This window comes from Mastigoproctus giganteus, chromosome 10, assembly GCF_048544385.1.
Source record: "Mastigoproctus giganteus isolate SK-2022 chromosome 10, ASM4854438v1, whole genome shotgun sequence".
Lineage (NCBI taxonomy): Eukaryota > Metazoa > Arthropoda > Arachnida > Uropygi > Thelyphonidae > Mastigoproctus > Mastigoproctus giganteus.
In genome coordinates this window covers 68,614,429-68,630,666 of record NC_143584.1, presented here as the reverse complement: position 1 = coordinate 68,630,666, position 16,238 = coordinate 68,614,429, and the positions used below count along the sequence as shown (strand labels likewise).

The following is a 16,238-nucleotide window of genomic DNA, read 5'->3' as shown; positions in this document are numbered from 1 at the left end:
CTTTTCAGAATAAAACACCCATTGTTACTGTCTTCACACCACATGACATTATTTCCAGATGGAATATATTGACAGGTTCTTTTGATCCATTTGAAGCAGAAAACATTCTTCACCACCTATGCTGTAATGGATTACTTTCCATGCAATAAAGAATTGGCATTAGCATTAGTTGAGTCATATGATGCAAGAAAGCAAGCTTATACAATATTAGCTAAAAAAAAAAAACAAACTTTCCCATTTCAACCATGCAGTCACTCCAAATGTTTGTTTACTTCAGCTTTAAATTAATTTAAGCTATCAACTTCCACAACAATAGATGGCACCTCCGTAGCCAGGTGGGCAGGAGCAGCAGTGTGTAGCACACGTTTCTTGATTAGACCGAGGTTCGAGCCTGTGACCACCAAATACGGAGGATGCAGAAAGGTCAGGGAATGACCACTTGCTGCAACTTGCAGAACTTAAGCCTTTCTTGGTAAGAGCACACCTTGTTCCTCTCACCAATCTTGTTGCCCTTCTTTGTACTCATCCTGCCAACTCTGCATCCTTCCTAAAATGAGCGCTCCAAACCTGTGTGCAGTACCCAATGTGTGGCCTGACCATTGCCTTATACAAAGGGATAATAACCCCTTTCTAGCAAAATTCCTATATATCATTTACAAGACTCCATGACCTGCTCTGGCAGCCCATCAGCACTGCTCAGAGAACTTCATACCTGACTACACAATTACCCCCCAGGTCTTTTCATTCTCTGCTTCCCTGAGTGTATTACCACACAGTTGGTACGTTTCTGATACCCATATGCAGTAACAGTTGGGTTATTACTGATACCCATATGCAGTACAGTAAACCCCCGCGAATAGCGGGGGTTACGTTCCTGAGAAATGCCGCGAATACCGAAAACGTGAATACTGAGTTATGGCTCTCATAGTAATAAAGGGGTTCCGTTCCAAAGTATGAAATATATAAGAAAAACTAGTCTAAAATTTTGTCTATGTATGTATTATATGTACCTTCGTAATATGACTATGTACATAGACAGCACATAGTGAAATGCAAGCATATGGCATCGAAATGAAAATAAGAAACAATTTAATATTAAATGTAATATTTATTAGAAATTTCAAACAAATCTTTCAAACCAGCGCCTTTGCTAGATAAAACTTATCCCGCCAGTGTTATCACCAGTTTTGCTAAAGTGTTGATAAAGGGGTTTTGCCTTTTCACGAATGATGAGTGAACTTAACGGAATTTTATTTTGAGTTCGGTCTTCTATCCACAGATTTAAAGCTTTTTCCATTTTTTCTAATTTAACATCACAAGTTACAGAGCAAATTTTTGAAGCAATTAGCGCGTTTTCACTTGCACTACGGCAGATTTTTTCTTCCGATTTCTTGATTGATCGTACCGTTGACTCATTGATTTTATAATGTTTTGTCACTGAGGAGACACTTTCACTATTAGAAATTTTGTCTAATAACTCAATTTTATTCGCTAATGTCATCATCTTCTTTGATCTTTCACATTTCCCTTGTTATTCGTAGCCATATTTTTATGGCTACGAATACGGGTTAGAAAGAACTTGTCCACAATAAAGTCACTTTCTTCTGTTAACACACTCGAAAAAGTGTGTTTTACACTGCAAAACACACTTTTTCAAAACGGTAGATTTATCACTTTTGCAAAACGGTAGATTTATCACTTTTGTAAGCATATCAATTTATAAATGGATAAATTTATTCAATTTATAAGCATATAAATTAAAAGCAAACGACGAAACCTTCCATGACAAGCGCGTAACACATATTGAACAAGGATTAGCGAGAAACATCCACGCTCACGATTTGTCACCCCTCTCCCCCATCCCACTCAGTGGGTGGGGGGAGAGGGGTGACAAAATCGTGAGTGTTTTGACCGGGAAAGATAATTTTAGCCACGCTCATGTTTTTTTATGGCGGAAAATGTTCACGGCGCTTTAAAATTCACATTTTTTTTGGTTTCATTTTATGTTAAATCAGCGACCGTGAATACGCGAAACTGCGAATACAGATACCGCGAATAGCGGGGGTTTACTGTACTTTGCATATGTCAAAGTTAAACTTCAATAGCCACTTCTCAGCCCATCTGCCTAACTTTTCTTGATCCCATTGATTGCAGTAGCTCTTGATTGCAGTAGCATACTGTCCTTAACAACTCTGCCAACCTACTGTCCTTAACAACTCTGGCAGTCCCTCATCACTCAGATCCAACGAAATGTTTTAGCTTAGTTCATTTTTAGAAATTCAGGTTACTCACTCTTTAAATGAATCAGTTAAGTTGAGTTTGGAGGGCATACTAACTCATTTTCGGATCACCCATATAAGGGGACATAAATTTAAGGATAAAGAAAAAAGGATAGATGTGTTAAAATTTGCTTTCAGCCAGAATATACATCATCTGGGTGGGAATGCATCATCTGTGGTCCCACCACAGATGATGCATTCCCACCCAGCTCATGTAAGTGCACAGCTAGGAATTTTCATACCCCTCCCTCTCTTCTTCTCCCTATTAACCTCCTAAGTTTCTTTACACTTTTTTTGAGTTGCTTGAGAATTCACCACTTGTGTATAAACCAAAATAAGTGCCACCTTGCCCTCATAATACACATACTTGGCCATCATGACACTTCTACATCTCTCCTTGATAAACTGCACTTGCTAGAAACTTCTCTTCCCCATCTTTTTTTTTCCTCCTGTCATTGCTCCCACACAAACCAACCTTGGCCAGTATGTGTTGGAGTTCTCTCCCCCCCCCCCCAGTTTGTCTTTAGGGTTGGAAAGAAGACTACTGTACATGTAACTTCCTCCTGGTGAGTTGCTTGATAAATGGGTTCACAAATTCAAAGCTGGGCCCCCTCTTACCCAGGGACTTAGAGGTTTTGAGTAACATACTACTTGTTATCCCATTTTCAGAATCTGTTGGGTCCACCTGTGGTGCAGTCTGTTGCTTGGCTCCAACCTCAGCACTAACTCAGCGAACCATAAAATGACAACCAAGTTTGAGGAACTCCTGGATGTGATATATCAAATTAGCAGAATGACTTGAACAGGCTCAATGAATGGTCAGAAAAATGGAAGCTATGTTTTAATGCAGCAAATTGCAAGGTCTTACACTTGGGAAACAGCAACCCCAAAATAACTTATACATTTGATGGGAAAGAAAACGATCTGGGAGTTATGATATGGGCAGGTTTGAAGTTTTCTGAACAGTATAAACAGGTGGCCAGGTATCCCCTTGGTATCTTATTGATGATTTATCGAACAATAGACTGCATTTGGAATACTGAGTCCAAGTATGGAGACCTCGTATGAAAAAATATTGAGTTTCTTGAAAGGGTCCAAAGATGGGGAACTCACATGGTGAGATCAGCAAAAGGCTGACCGTACGAGAAAAGACTTCAATTATGTGAGCTACAGAGCTTGGCAACCAGGCACCTTAAAGAGGATCTGATTGAGGTTTATAAGGCTGTGAGAAGGGTTAGTAAAATGAACGAAGGTGGAATTTTCATTGCTATTAAGAATTCCAGAACTAGGGGGTCATAAAATCAAATTACAGGGGAAGAGGTTTAGACTAGATTGTAGGAAGTTTTTTCTTAGTCACCAAGTTATTGATTAATGTAAAAAGTTGCTTCCACAGGTAAGTGAGGCCGGCAGTTTGAATAAATTAAAAGGTCAACTGGATAGTTACCTGTATGATGAGGGAAGCATATAATTTGTATTTTATTATCTACTTGGTGTTTTTTTTTTTTTTTTTTTGCTAGTGCAGCAAAAGCCTATGTCTTCCTTACACTATATGGTAAATACTATTTCTATTATATATTCAATAACAACTTATGCTATGCTTATTTATATGAATAGCATAAGACATAAATTTATGCCTGTAAAGAAAAAAGTTACCAAGACTTATAAATTATTTTAAAGCCAATCAGCTCTTTAGACTACAATATTTATTTTTTATTTTGTAAATTGCATATATATATATATATATATATATATATATATATAGTCATATAAATTAGAATAAGGTTTAAAATAATAAAATAATGCCAGCAGTACGGCAAGACAAGAGCGAAAAAATAAAATTAAACCTAAATTCAAATCTAACAGGGAGGGAAAAGAAAGGTAACAAGAATAAAAATACATTGCAATGGAAACTCTAAATTAATTTAGAAAATCTAATTATACGAATAATAATTCATTGAAATTTAAAGCCAATTAAATAGAAAGTTAGCGGTGCCCCCTCTGATGGGCACCAGGTCCAAATTTATGTGAAATATCACCAAACAGAGATTTAAACCATTCACAATAAACTGCTGGCATTATTTTATTATTTTAAACCTTATTCTAATTTATATGACTATGTTTCAAGCATCATGTAGAGGAATGTGCTTTTTGCTGCCTTTGATGTGTGCTGTACCCTCCATTTTATTTTTATTAAGTAATACTTCTTTTACAACATTATTTAAATATAATTATATATATATATTTATTTCATTTATTTATTTTCTTAGTACAGAAATCATATCTTGTTTGCACTGGAAAAGTATCAGGTACTTGTTTTAGTTGGGGAGACCAGCTGTGGGAAGAGCACACAGATTCCACAGGTAAACATTTATAAAATAATGCGATTGAAAAAGTATAATTTCCTTTAATTTTTTTTTGGTTGTTCATATTTAGATTGCTGTAGATAATGGTTCATGATTGTATTCATTGTCAAAATGATTAGTTATAAATTCCTTTTACCTAGTAATTGCACAGGAGTATAAATAGCCGAGTGGTCAGGAGCGGGAGTGCAGTAGCACACGGTCGATCTGCCAACCCGCACTGGACCAGCGTGGCAGATTATGGTCCATTTCCCTCAGCATGAATTGTTGAGGAGGCTTCCATCCTGCAGTGGGTTGATAATGGCTGCACTTTACTTTATAAATAGCATGTATTTTGTTTTTATAAGGGATTAATGACTGGTATCCTGTGGACAGAGTGGTCTGTCCACTTATGTAGTCTGCAGAGTTTTGATTGATGAGCTAAGATGATTTCCATTTACACATTTTGATAAACCACAAATGTAAAGAAACATGTAACAAGAAGGAGAGTTGATAACATTTGGCATACTACTTTAACCCGTAACTAAATGATTGGGATGAAGAGATGAAGTGTGATTATACTGAATATTGATGGAGAGAGAGAGAGAGAGAGGGGGGGATAAAGAAGTAAACACAAAACCTATAATCTAAATTTAGTGGAAAACAGACTTTGAAATGTTGCCACATTGCACTAATGAATAATAACAGACAGTGATGGGCTTTAATCTGGCTTAGAGAAATCCATAAATGCTGTTCAGTGATAAAAAAACAATGTAATGAAATATATTGTGCAAAAGAGGACAGGTAGAATAGGACCAAGGTATGTATGCTAGGGGCTAAAGTAGATGATGTAATGACTATCATCTTTTAAGGGCACAAAAGGTAATACTTTTATACATGTTGGTAGTAACTATATTAAGAGAAATCTGAGGATTTAATTAACAAGTACAGAGCAATGTTGAGAAAAAGTTGAGTTAGGATTGAAATTGGAAGTGTCTGCAATTCTACCCAGACATATTACTGGGAGTACATGATGAGAGCCTTGTCAATCAGTTCGGTCCTGATGAGAATGTGCAAGGTTCATAGAATTTTTCTGTGTGGCCTGTGCTTGTTAACTGGAGACACTTTTTCCAGGAATGGGATACAATTAAATAGAGTGGGCGCAAGAATATTTGCCAACTATTGAGGCAGTATTAGGTGGGTTCAGAAAACTGCTAGCCTGGGAGAGATACACAGGCTGATACATTAACAGTAGCTGCAGGCAGAGGTGAAAGTGATTCTTGCATTGCTTCTATAAGAACATGCAGTAACTTGAAAAGCTTGGTGGTGGTGGGGATTTCAAAACCTGCTGTGGGTCCTTGTGGAACAAGCAAATATACGGGCTACATTAAGGTTACTAAGAGTGAAAACAGTTGCAGGTATGTGTGCTAATGCTAGAAGCATAATAAATTAATTTGATGAATTTGCAGTACAGTAGGGCCTGCATTAAGTAACTTAATTTGATGAATTTGCAGTACAATAGGGCTCGCATTACGGTGTTCCGCTAATACGGCAGTTTCCAGTTATATCCATGTTCATTATGTTCGGTGCTTGTTCCGCTTTTTCGATATTTTTCTACATGACACGCTCAGCAGTGAGTCCAAGAATGGCATCGCGCGGCATTTCATTGTCAGCAATGCAGTCTGCTTACAACATTCGTGTGCTCTACGTCTCTTTGTATTCTGGTAATTTTCCAAACTTTCAAACTTTTTAGTTTGAAACTATGAGGAGGGAGAGTCCTATTCCATAATAACGTTGGGCATTTTTGGTGTTTTTTTCTCTTGTTTGTATCCTGGGAAGCGGTTCGATTGCTGACTCGGTGGCTGGTGTTTTCACACGATAACGATCCAGAGACATTTGTCTTTTTCTTTGTTGGATAATTTTCCGAAAATGGGACATCACATTGTCATTTAAAATGTCTACTGCTCTGCTGGTCACAGTTTTGTTAGGGTGATGCTTCTCAATGAAAACCTGCACTTCACTCCACTTGCTACAAATTTCTTTGATCTCAGCACTTGAAACATGTACCGCCTCTTCCTCCTCCTCTCCTGAGTGCTCCTCCTGCATAACTTTCATCTGTTCACGTTGCAACTCAACAAGTTCTTCTGTGTTGAGTTCTTGTCTGTGGCCGTCCACCACATCCTCCTCGTTGACCTCCAAGTCCAAACTCTTGCCAATGGTCACAATCTCGTTTACTAGAGTTACATCTGTCTCCTCAAAATCTCTATCAGGCACACAACCTGGCCAAAGTCTCCTCCAGGCAGATTGAAACATGCAGTTAGAGACATTGTTCCATGCCTTGTCATTGAGGTTTATGCAGTGGAGGATATGGAAGTGATCCTTCCAAAAATCATGCAGGGTTGAATCCGTGTCATTGGTCACCTGGAAACACCTGGAAAAAAGAGCCTTTGTATATAACTTCTTGAAGTTGGAATTTCCAACATCAAGAAGTTATATACAAAGGCTCTTTTTTCCTCTCATCCAGCCCATGGACCAGCAAGTAATTTACTTGCTGGTCCATGGGCTGGATGAGAGGAGTGGTGTTAGGAGGCAGAAATCTGACTTTTATGAAGTCGTATTCAACATCAAGGTCTTCTTCCATACTTGGAGGATGGGCAGGAGCGTTGTCCATAACCAGCAGATACATAAGGGGCAAATTATTTTCCTCAAAGTATTTCTTGACAGTTGGCATAAAAACTTCAATCAACCACTCCATAAAAAGTAATCTTGTTACCCAAGCCATGCTATTCGCTCTACACAATACCGGAAGTTTACCCTTTAGCACTTTATTGCATTTAAAAGCGTGTGGATTTTCAGAGTGGTAAACTAAAAGAGGCTTAATCTTAATCCTCACTTGCATTAGCACTCAGTAAAAGTGTAAGCCTGTCCTTCATTGGTTTGTGGCCAGTCAGTGACTTTTCCTCTTGGGTTATGTAGGTCCTTCTTGGCATTTTTTTCCAAAAAAAGTCCTGTTTCATCGCAATTAAAAACTTGATGCGGTACGTAACCTTCAGAGTTGATAAAGTTTGCAAATTCCTCCACATAGGCATCTGCTGCTTTTTTGTCCGTACTAGCTGCCTCTCCAAGCCTAACAACACTATGAATTCCAGTTCTTCGACGAAACTTCTCGAACCAGCCTCTAATTGCTTTAAATTCGTCAACGCTAGTATCACTTGTATTTGGCGTTTTCGCCACTAAATCACCGTGAAAAAGTAGTCTTCTTGCATATTAGGGCCTCGCTAACCCTATCTCCAGCAAGCTGCTTTTCATTAATCCAAACTAACAATAATTTTTCTACTTCTTCTAATAATTGAGACCTTTGTTTTGTTAACATAGTCACTCCTTTAGCCACATCAGCCGTCTTTAGCGCATCTTTGTTCTTTAAGATAGTACAGATCGTAGATTTAGCCATGTCATACTGTTTGGCGAGATCAGAAACACGAGCACCATTTTCATGTTTAGTTATTATTTCCTTTTTCGTTTCTACTGTAATACGCTTAGGCTTCTTTACACCACTGTCACTAACACTTTTCACTTTCTTGGGAGCCATAATGAGGGTTAATTTAATGCAAAAAGCAAAAAACAATTGTATCAAGAACAATGCAGTGACAAACAATGTTCACAGCGCACAAACCTGAGTACAACTGATGCTGTTTGCGAGCCGAAAACATGGCGCCAAAGCCATGTTTGTGCGTTCGTGCGCCGAGGCATTGTTTGCGGATCGAGTCAAAATTTGTTCGGAAATTGTGTTCGTGGGCCGATTTGTTTGTGACTAGAGGCATTCGTGACCCGAGGTACTACTGTAGTTGAATCAGATTGAATGTTATGTATAAGCACTGGAAAAACAAAAATGAGGTAAGAGAGTGCTTTAGGCCTAATGACTGTATCAATATATAATGAATAACTGTTCAGGCATATCATGGATACAATAACTCAAAATGTTTACAATGGAACTTTTAACTTTCTAAATATTAACTGGACCTTGTGGATTGGTCACCCACACAGTAACAAGGTGTTTGTGGATTTATTGGATGATTGTTACCTAAACCAAAAAGAGAATGCAGTGCTCTTGATCTGATTATGAGCATTGATTGTTCATGTATTATGAATCTGCTGATAAAAGACCCACTAGGCGTATTGATGTGGGATTTACTTAAAGATGTGACTACTGCAAAAGTGAAAGGAAAGAGCTTTTGTAAAGGTGACTATTGCAGTCTTGGACAGTTTTTAAATTTTATGCAGTGGGACCAATTGATGTTACCAACAGCAAATTCTAAATTAGAAGCATTTAGGGATGTTATTGTTGAAGCTACTATGCTCTTTATTCCAACTAAGAGATTCATTTTGAGGTATAGACCTAAATGGATGTCACATGAACTGATGACATTTGAGGCAGTGAAGAAAAATGTATGAGATGCCTAGAATAGACAAACTATCCCACAATCAAGTAACAGAGAAGGTTAATCAAGTTAAGGCAGATTATAAGAAGTCTCTGGCAAAGAATGCAAAGAAAAGCAGCAAATAGTTCTTTACTTATGTAAACAGTAGAAGGAAGGAGTTGAATCACATTGGTGCAGTAGATATGAGTGAATTAACTGTGATAATATTCTGCTCAGGTTGAATGGTGCATCTGCATTCACCCTTTTGCATAAGACCACAGGAAGCATTGAATGGAGTGTACTGGAAATGGTGCACTTCAATTCACTCCATTCAGTGGAGTGCACTGGGAATGGTAGGAAGTGGTTGTTGTTATTTGGTTTTTAGGAGCATTAGCAACTAAGGCCTATTGCTCCGGGGATATGCGGTGGTCATTCCCTGACCTTCCCGCATCCTCCGTATTTGGTGGTCACAGGCTCGAACCCCGGTCTAATCAAGAAGCGTGTGCTATGCACTGCTGCTCCTGCCCACCTGGCTACGGAGGCGCCCTAGGAAGTGGTTACCAAGATCATCAATACATGAATTAGAAGGAAAGTAGGATACTAGCAGGTCAGTTTTATCTTTGGCTGAAGTGGCAATAGAACCAACTGATTTTGACAGAGATGGGAAAAAGTTGCGGTCAGTAGCTTTAGCAAGAGACTAGAATGCTTGGCTGCCATTTGGACAAGATGCAAGTTTTCTACTCTTAGTCTTTTGAAATCTAGTTTGGACTGATTTAAAATTGTTGTGAGCTTTAGTGTAGGCAGAAAATGAAATTGGGAGATTTAGATTCAAGCATTTGAAATATTTTTATCTTGAATAGCGTTTAGCACATTTATTGGAAAACCAAGGTTTTGATAAAGGATGGAATTTTAAGATGCAGTGTAGAATATAGGATTTCATCCCTACTAGAATAATTTCACCAACATGATATGAGCAAACATTGACATCAGATTTGACACAGTAATCCGATGAAAGAAAAGAAGAATAGAAATCTCGCAGATCGTCCCATTTTGCATTCTTGTAATCCAAACAATATGAGGTTGAGAATGGCCATAAGAGAAAAGCTCCATTGGAGAAGGGACCATCACCAGGTTGATCTGAGGTGCCTGGAGAACCATTCACTTCAACTGTACTTAGAGGGTGGGGGGGTGTCTATGAGAAAAAGATCGTGTTGGCTGTGTGGTTATTGTCTGGTATTCTGATATGTAAATGAACAATGAGACCATGTATATTTGTGAAATGAATGAGGAAATGTTTGGGAGATTTAGATCTTTTCTCAGATAAGTTTGTTCTGTTAGTTTGACAATTCATGATGTATTCTGTAGTAAGAAAAGATGAGAAGGACTTGCTATATGAAGTAATGAAATTTTTGGATGTTGCATATACATGGCAAGAATATTCCCAGCTCCTTGACATAACATGGCTTCACCAATGTTTCCCACATGCACACCATTCGAAAAGCAAGAGAACTTTAGTGAAACCACTTTGCAAACCCCATCATCTTGAAGTCTCCAGAGACTTCCCATTTATATTGGTTGTATTCGATCTTCTCTAATACATGCCATGCGTTATGAATAGATTGTGCAACAGAGATTGATGGCTGTATATTCCCATTGTGAAGCAACACACAACCTTGAAACTTTTACCTTCAAACTGCTTGTGAAAAAAAAAGATGTCACTCTTCTGGATCCTGAGTGATACCAATTTATTCATAATGACTACTCAAGTCAAAACCGTAACACAGGGATTATGCAACAGTATAATCCCTTCTTTTGATTTAATGTTTTTCTTAATTAACAGCAAGACACCTCCTTCCTTCCTATCCTGTCTATCCTTTCTGTACACATTGTACTCCCCAAATTCCAATTCTGCATTCCTAATATCAGTGTGACACCATGTCTCTGATATCCCAACAATATCCGCCTTTGATGTCTTGACCAACACTTCAAATTCATCAAATTTATTTACTGTACTTCTAGCATTGGTATACATGCAAGCATACATGCACCTATTCCTATTCCTAGTTACCCTAACACATCCCATATACCCACCTGTTTCATGATGACTGCCATCAGCCCCTGAAACCCCCAGCACCCCACACTCCATGTCATTACTCATTCTAATAGAAGTTGTGCAAGAATCACCTTCACCTCTGCTTGTGGCTACTTTTAACCTTTTAGTCTGTGAATCCCCCCAAGCTAGCAGTTTTCCAACCCTTGTAACACTGCCTCAGTAGCATCAGCAAATATTCTTGCACCCTTTCTATTTAAGTGTATCCCATCCCTGTAGAAGCAGTCTCTCCTGTTAAAAAGCACAGACCACACTGAAAAAAATTCTACCCCTTGAGCCTTGCACATTCCCTCCAGGGCCAAGTTGATTGACAAGGCTCTCATCATGTACTCCCTCCTATCGTGTCTGGGCAGAATTGCAGACACTTTCAAATTTGACTCACGGCTTTTCTGCAACATTGACCTGTATTTGTTAAGTAAATCTGCAGATCTTCTACTCTTAATGTCATTGGTGCCAATGTGTACAACAATATCACCTTTTGTGCCCTTAAAAGATGATATATGCTTTACAACGTCATCAACTGTTGCCCCTGGCAGACATACCCTGGTCCTGTTCTATCTATCCTTTTTACCCAATATATTCCTCGTCTCCCTGACAATAGAGTCACCAACAATAACTAGTTCTTTTGGGACCAGTGCATTCTGCTTTGGAGATTGCCGCTGTGTTGCCTGATGTCCAGGAGTGAGCTCTGGCATTGAGTTGGGCAGCTGAGAGCTTGACGGGCCCATCATATTAATTTATTCGAGGGCATCTACCCTACACCTCAAGCTCTCATAGACGCCCAGTAGAATGCTAAGTTGATGCCTAATTTCTAGACACTCTCTGCACCTGGCACACACAAAGACATCCTCCTTGGCTAGGTCATGTTCTGTTCCAGAGAGTTCAGCAAACATTTCACAAGTTGCACATTTTTTTAGGCTGTGACATTGGAGAATCGCCCCCCTCAGTTCTCCCCTGGTCACAGCACTCCTGCCACTTTGTGTCTGTTGCTTTGCTGCTCTAGTCTGTGGCATGATATTTTAAATTAATAAGATCATTTGTAAAATAATAAGAGGAGTTTGCCTCAATATAGTATGTAGAACACTTCCGTATGATACTCTCCAGAAATTAAAACGAAAAAAATCGAAGTTATTACAGCTCTGATTCATACTAATTAATAAGATCAATAAATTTAATTAATTAATTGTCAATACTATGCTATCTAATAGAATCCTAAATGCAGTGATCCATATTATGCTATATAATTATATGTTAGAGCTAACTAGTTACCACAATTAAAAATTTGATCTACAAAAACAATGGCTGCAAGATTCGAACGAAATAATGGTTTTACATATATTAAGTAGTAATCTACAAAAACTCTTTATCTAAATTAAAAATAGAAATAACCAGCATAACTATAACTATAAGACTATGTATAAAGCACAATATATAATAACAATTAGGTAAATAAAAAGGCAAACACATGCTTTTTCGGAGCCTGTAATTCGCAGCTGTAATTTTTAAAGAGAGTCAGCGCCCTCTTGATGGGATCCTTCCACTTGTCATGTGACCAACAAGGATGTTGATACATCCTTGTTGGTCACAATAGTAGTATCTTACTGGGATCATTCCTTTCTGGCGACACATGTTAGACTAAAATCCACACTATCAAATGTGGATTTTAGTCTAAGATGTGTGACAGAGTAATTATAATGATGAAAGCTTGATTACATTAATTGTCCTTCTAGAGCATAGTGAGTGAAAGATAATTTTCTTGCAATGACATATTTATCTATTGACTCAAAAATGGCGTTCTTTGGAATTTCTATAAGTAAGGAACTCACTCCAGTTACATAGCTGCCAACATTTTGGATTCATGATGGTAAATCTGTCTGTTTTTTACTTGATTTAATCTCTTCTCCATCTTTTTTTGTGAAAACTGTTTTTTTAGTTTGCAAAAAAAATAATAAAACTTTGTTACAATTGGAATTTTAAAAAAAATTCTGTAAATTTTTGTATATTTTCTTTAACAAATTGGCTGTCAGGTGTGCTGGTCTACATTGCAAAATATAAACATGGGAGAATGTCCTCCCATGTCTTTAACTATGTAGTGCAGAGTTAAAAGTGCCTTTCAATAAGATACTAAAGTTCCAGAAAGACACACACAAGGTTTTCAAGGTGTTATAAAATCTGAAATTGGTAACACATTGCCTTGTGTACTGCATGTAGATGTGATTTTTTATTTTCAAACTATAGTAAATGCAGTGTAATTAGGCATTTTCAGTAAATAAAGACAGTATACAGTGCATTGAAAGAAATGTAACAACAGATATAGCAGTTTTTAGCATTTTGATGATATTCATGCTGAATGTTTATTTGCAGCTTTTGTCATAGAACATAATTAATATGAAAATGTAGAATATGTCATAAAACATTGTCATGGAAATATATTTTGTAAAAAGAATAGGTGGAATAGGACCAGAGTATATCTGCCAGTACAAAAGTTGATGACTTTCTAGAGCAGCTATCATCCTTTAACAAGTATGCTGCATCTGATGCACATAAGTTTAAAACTGCACTGTGCTGTTATGTATAATGCATATGGGCAGTCATTCTTAAGCAAATGAGTAAATGAGTTCTGAAAGTAAAAGCATATGAAATTAACCACTGCACACTGATTGAACTCTGTGCACAGTTTTATTTGTTTATTGCTTGTGGTGAGGTTAGTTTATGTATGTTGAATAAGCTTTTGATCAAATTTTGAGGTTTGTTCTAATTTATAACTCTGCTCATAAGTGAGCATTCTTTTCTACTCATAGTGAGCACCTTTAGTTGTGAATTTTAGACTTTTATTTTTTTTCAACTGTTATTTATAAATTTTCCAAATATTGTTGTTGATTTTCAACATACCAAAAATTATTATGGCATATTGAATGCACTCTCTCTCAAATATAGGCAGAAGTGAATGTGTTAAAGGCACAAGAGGTGGTAATGTTGTTTGTTGGTACTAATTACATTAGGAGTAGAAGACCTGAGGATTTACTTGAAAAGTAAAGGTGTTGAGAAAAAGTTGTAAGTTAGGATTAAATTTGAAATTTTCTGCAATTCTGCCTGGACATGATGGGGTGGGGTACACAATGCAGGCCCAGTTAATTGATTCAGACTTGTAGAAACTGTGGAAGGCTCATGGGGTAGAATTTTTCTCAGTCAGGTCTGTGCTGTGCTTGCTAACAGGAAAGACTGCTTTTACAGGGGTGAGATGCACTTGAATAGAAGGGGCACAATAATATTTTCTGATGAGGCAGTGTTGGGTTGGAACACAGGCACAGGTGAAAGTGATTCTTACACTGCCTCTATTGGGAGATGCAGAAGTCTGGAAAGGAAAATGTTGGGAATTACAAGGTCTATTGGGGGGGGGGGTTCTCCATGAGAAAAGGACATGCATGTAAGGGTAGAGCAGAAATGGGTGCCTGTATACTTGTGTATATGTTAATGCTAGGAATGTGGCCAACAAATTTGATGAATATGAAGTAATGGTTAAGTCATCAAATGCAGACACTGTAGGATTATCAGAGACTTGATGCCACTCGTATATAAGGGATATGGAATTTGAATATGGTGAGTACAATGTGTACAGTGCTCTTATTTTAGAAGCACATGGAGATGAAGGCAGTGCACCATTTGACATGGGTGGCCAGTGCAGTGTTGAGTCAGTTTGGTGTAGAGCAAGCACTAGAATTTTAAAAATGAGAGTCGGGGTGTGTTATAGGCCAAATGACTGTGATGAGTATAACAAGCAGCTATCTAGAAAAATTGAGTGGACCAGTAAATCAGAATGTCTTCTAATGGGGGATTTTAACTTTCCAGATATTGACTGGAACTTGTGGGTTTGTCACTCACACATTAGCAAGACTTTTCTGGATTTCAAGGGCAAGAGGAAAGGATTTTGCTTTCTAAAAGCAACTACAGTTGTCAACAATTGGTCCTACCGAAGGACATTTTCTTTTTAACGCCCCTCAGTGGGACCAGCTGATGATGTTACCAACTGCATATTCTAAACGGGAAAGTTTCAGGGAAGTAATTATAGAAACCACTAAGCTTTTTATACCAACTATACCTATACCTATTCAATGCCTAGACCTAAATGGATGTAAGATGCATTGATGAGACTAGTGCTAGAGAAGAAAAATGCATGGGATGATTATAAATTAGCAGAGGTTACAGATATCTACATCAAGTACAAAATAATATGCAATGGAGTTAAGGGGGTTAGCAAGCTAAGGCAGATTATGAGAAGTCTTTGCTTTAAGAATACAAATAAAAATAGTAAAGCATTTTTTGTTAAGTTTGCCATAGAAGGAAAGGAAAACCACACTAGCCTACTAGATATGAATGGCATAACTGTTGATGATCCTGTTCGTTGCTGAGAAACTGAATAAATATTTAGCAACTACATTCATCTGCCAAGAAGTTTTTAGAGATGGGAATTCCAGAAGTACACAAAGTTATAACTGGGATCTAAATGATTTTGTATAACTGAGAAGAAAATGAAAGAGAAATTGTTGAAGCTAAAACTATATGGCACTTGGGGGCTGATGGGATTTGTGCAATTATATTAAAATAAGTATCAAAAGAGATAAGCAAAGCTTAGTCATAATTATGAGAGCATCCTTGGATTCAGAGGAAGTTCCTATGGTTTGGAGATGTGCAAATGTCACTCCACTTCACAATTTGGTGAGGAACAAAGGAGATGTGAATAATTACAGACCCATAAGTTTGACTTCTGTTCCAGTAAAATAATGAAGTCACCGGTTAAAGAAGTAATATAGGACCATCTGGATAGGAATACTGTTATATGGCAGTCACAGCGTGGATTTGTTAACGGTGATATTGTCTGACCAAGCTGATTGGATACTATGACACAGTAATAAAGGAACTAGTTACAAAAAAAGAACAAAAAAAGAAGTTTGACATCATATACTTAGATCTCAAAAACTTCTTGTACTGTTGCACATAAAATAATGCTATACAAATATTGAGCATTGTGGCATTAAAGGGCAGATTACTGCTGTGGATAAAGGGTTGTTGAGTGGGAGAAGACAGAAAGTGG

At 37.6% G+C, this 16,238-nt stretch overlaps 1 protein-coding gene across 3 annotated transcripts in view; it reads left to right on the top strand.

The window, feature by feature from the left end:
- Positions 1–16,238, top strand: part of LOC150079071 (putative ATP-dependent RNA helicase DHX35) — a 427,459-nt gene that overhangs the window by 86,577 nt on the left and 324,644 nt on the right. For all 3 annotated transcript variants that reach the window (XM_090383587.1, XM_090383586.1, XM_090383585.1), the window contains exon 3: positions 4,547–4,639. In XM_090383587.1, coding sequence (XP_090239713.1) covers positions 4,547–4,639 — 93 coding nt within the window. The remainder of the gene's footprint in view (positions 1–4,546; positions 4,640–16,238) is intronic.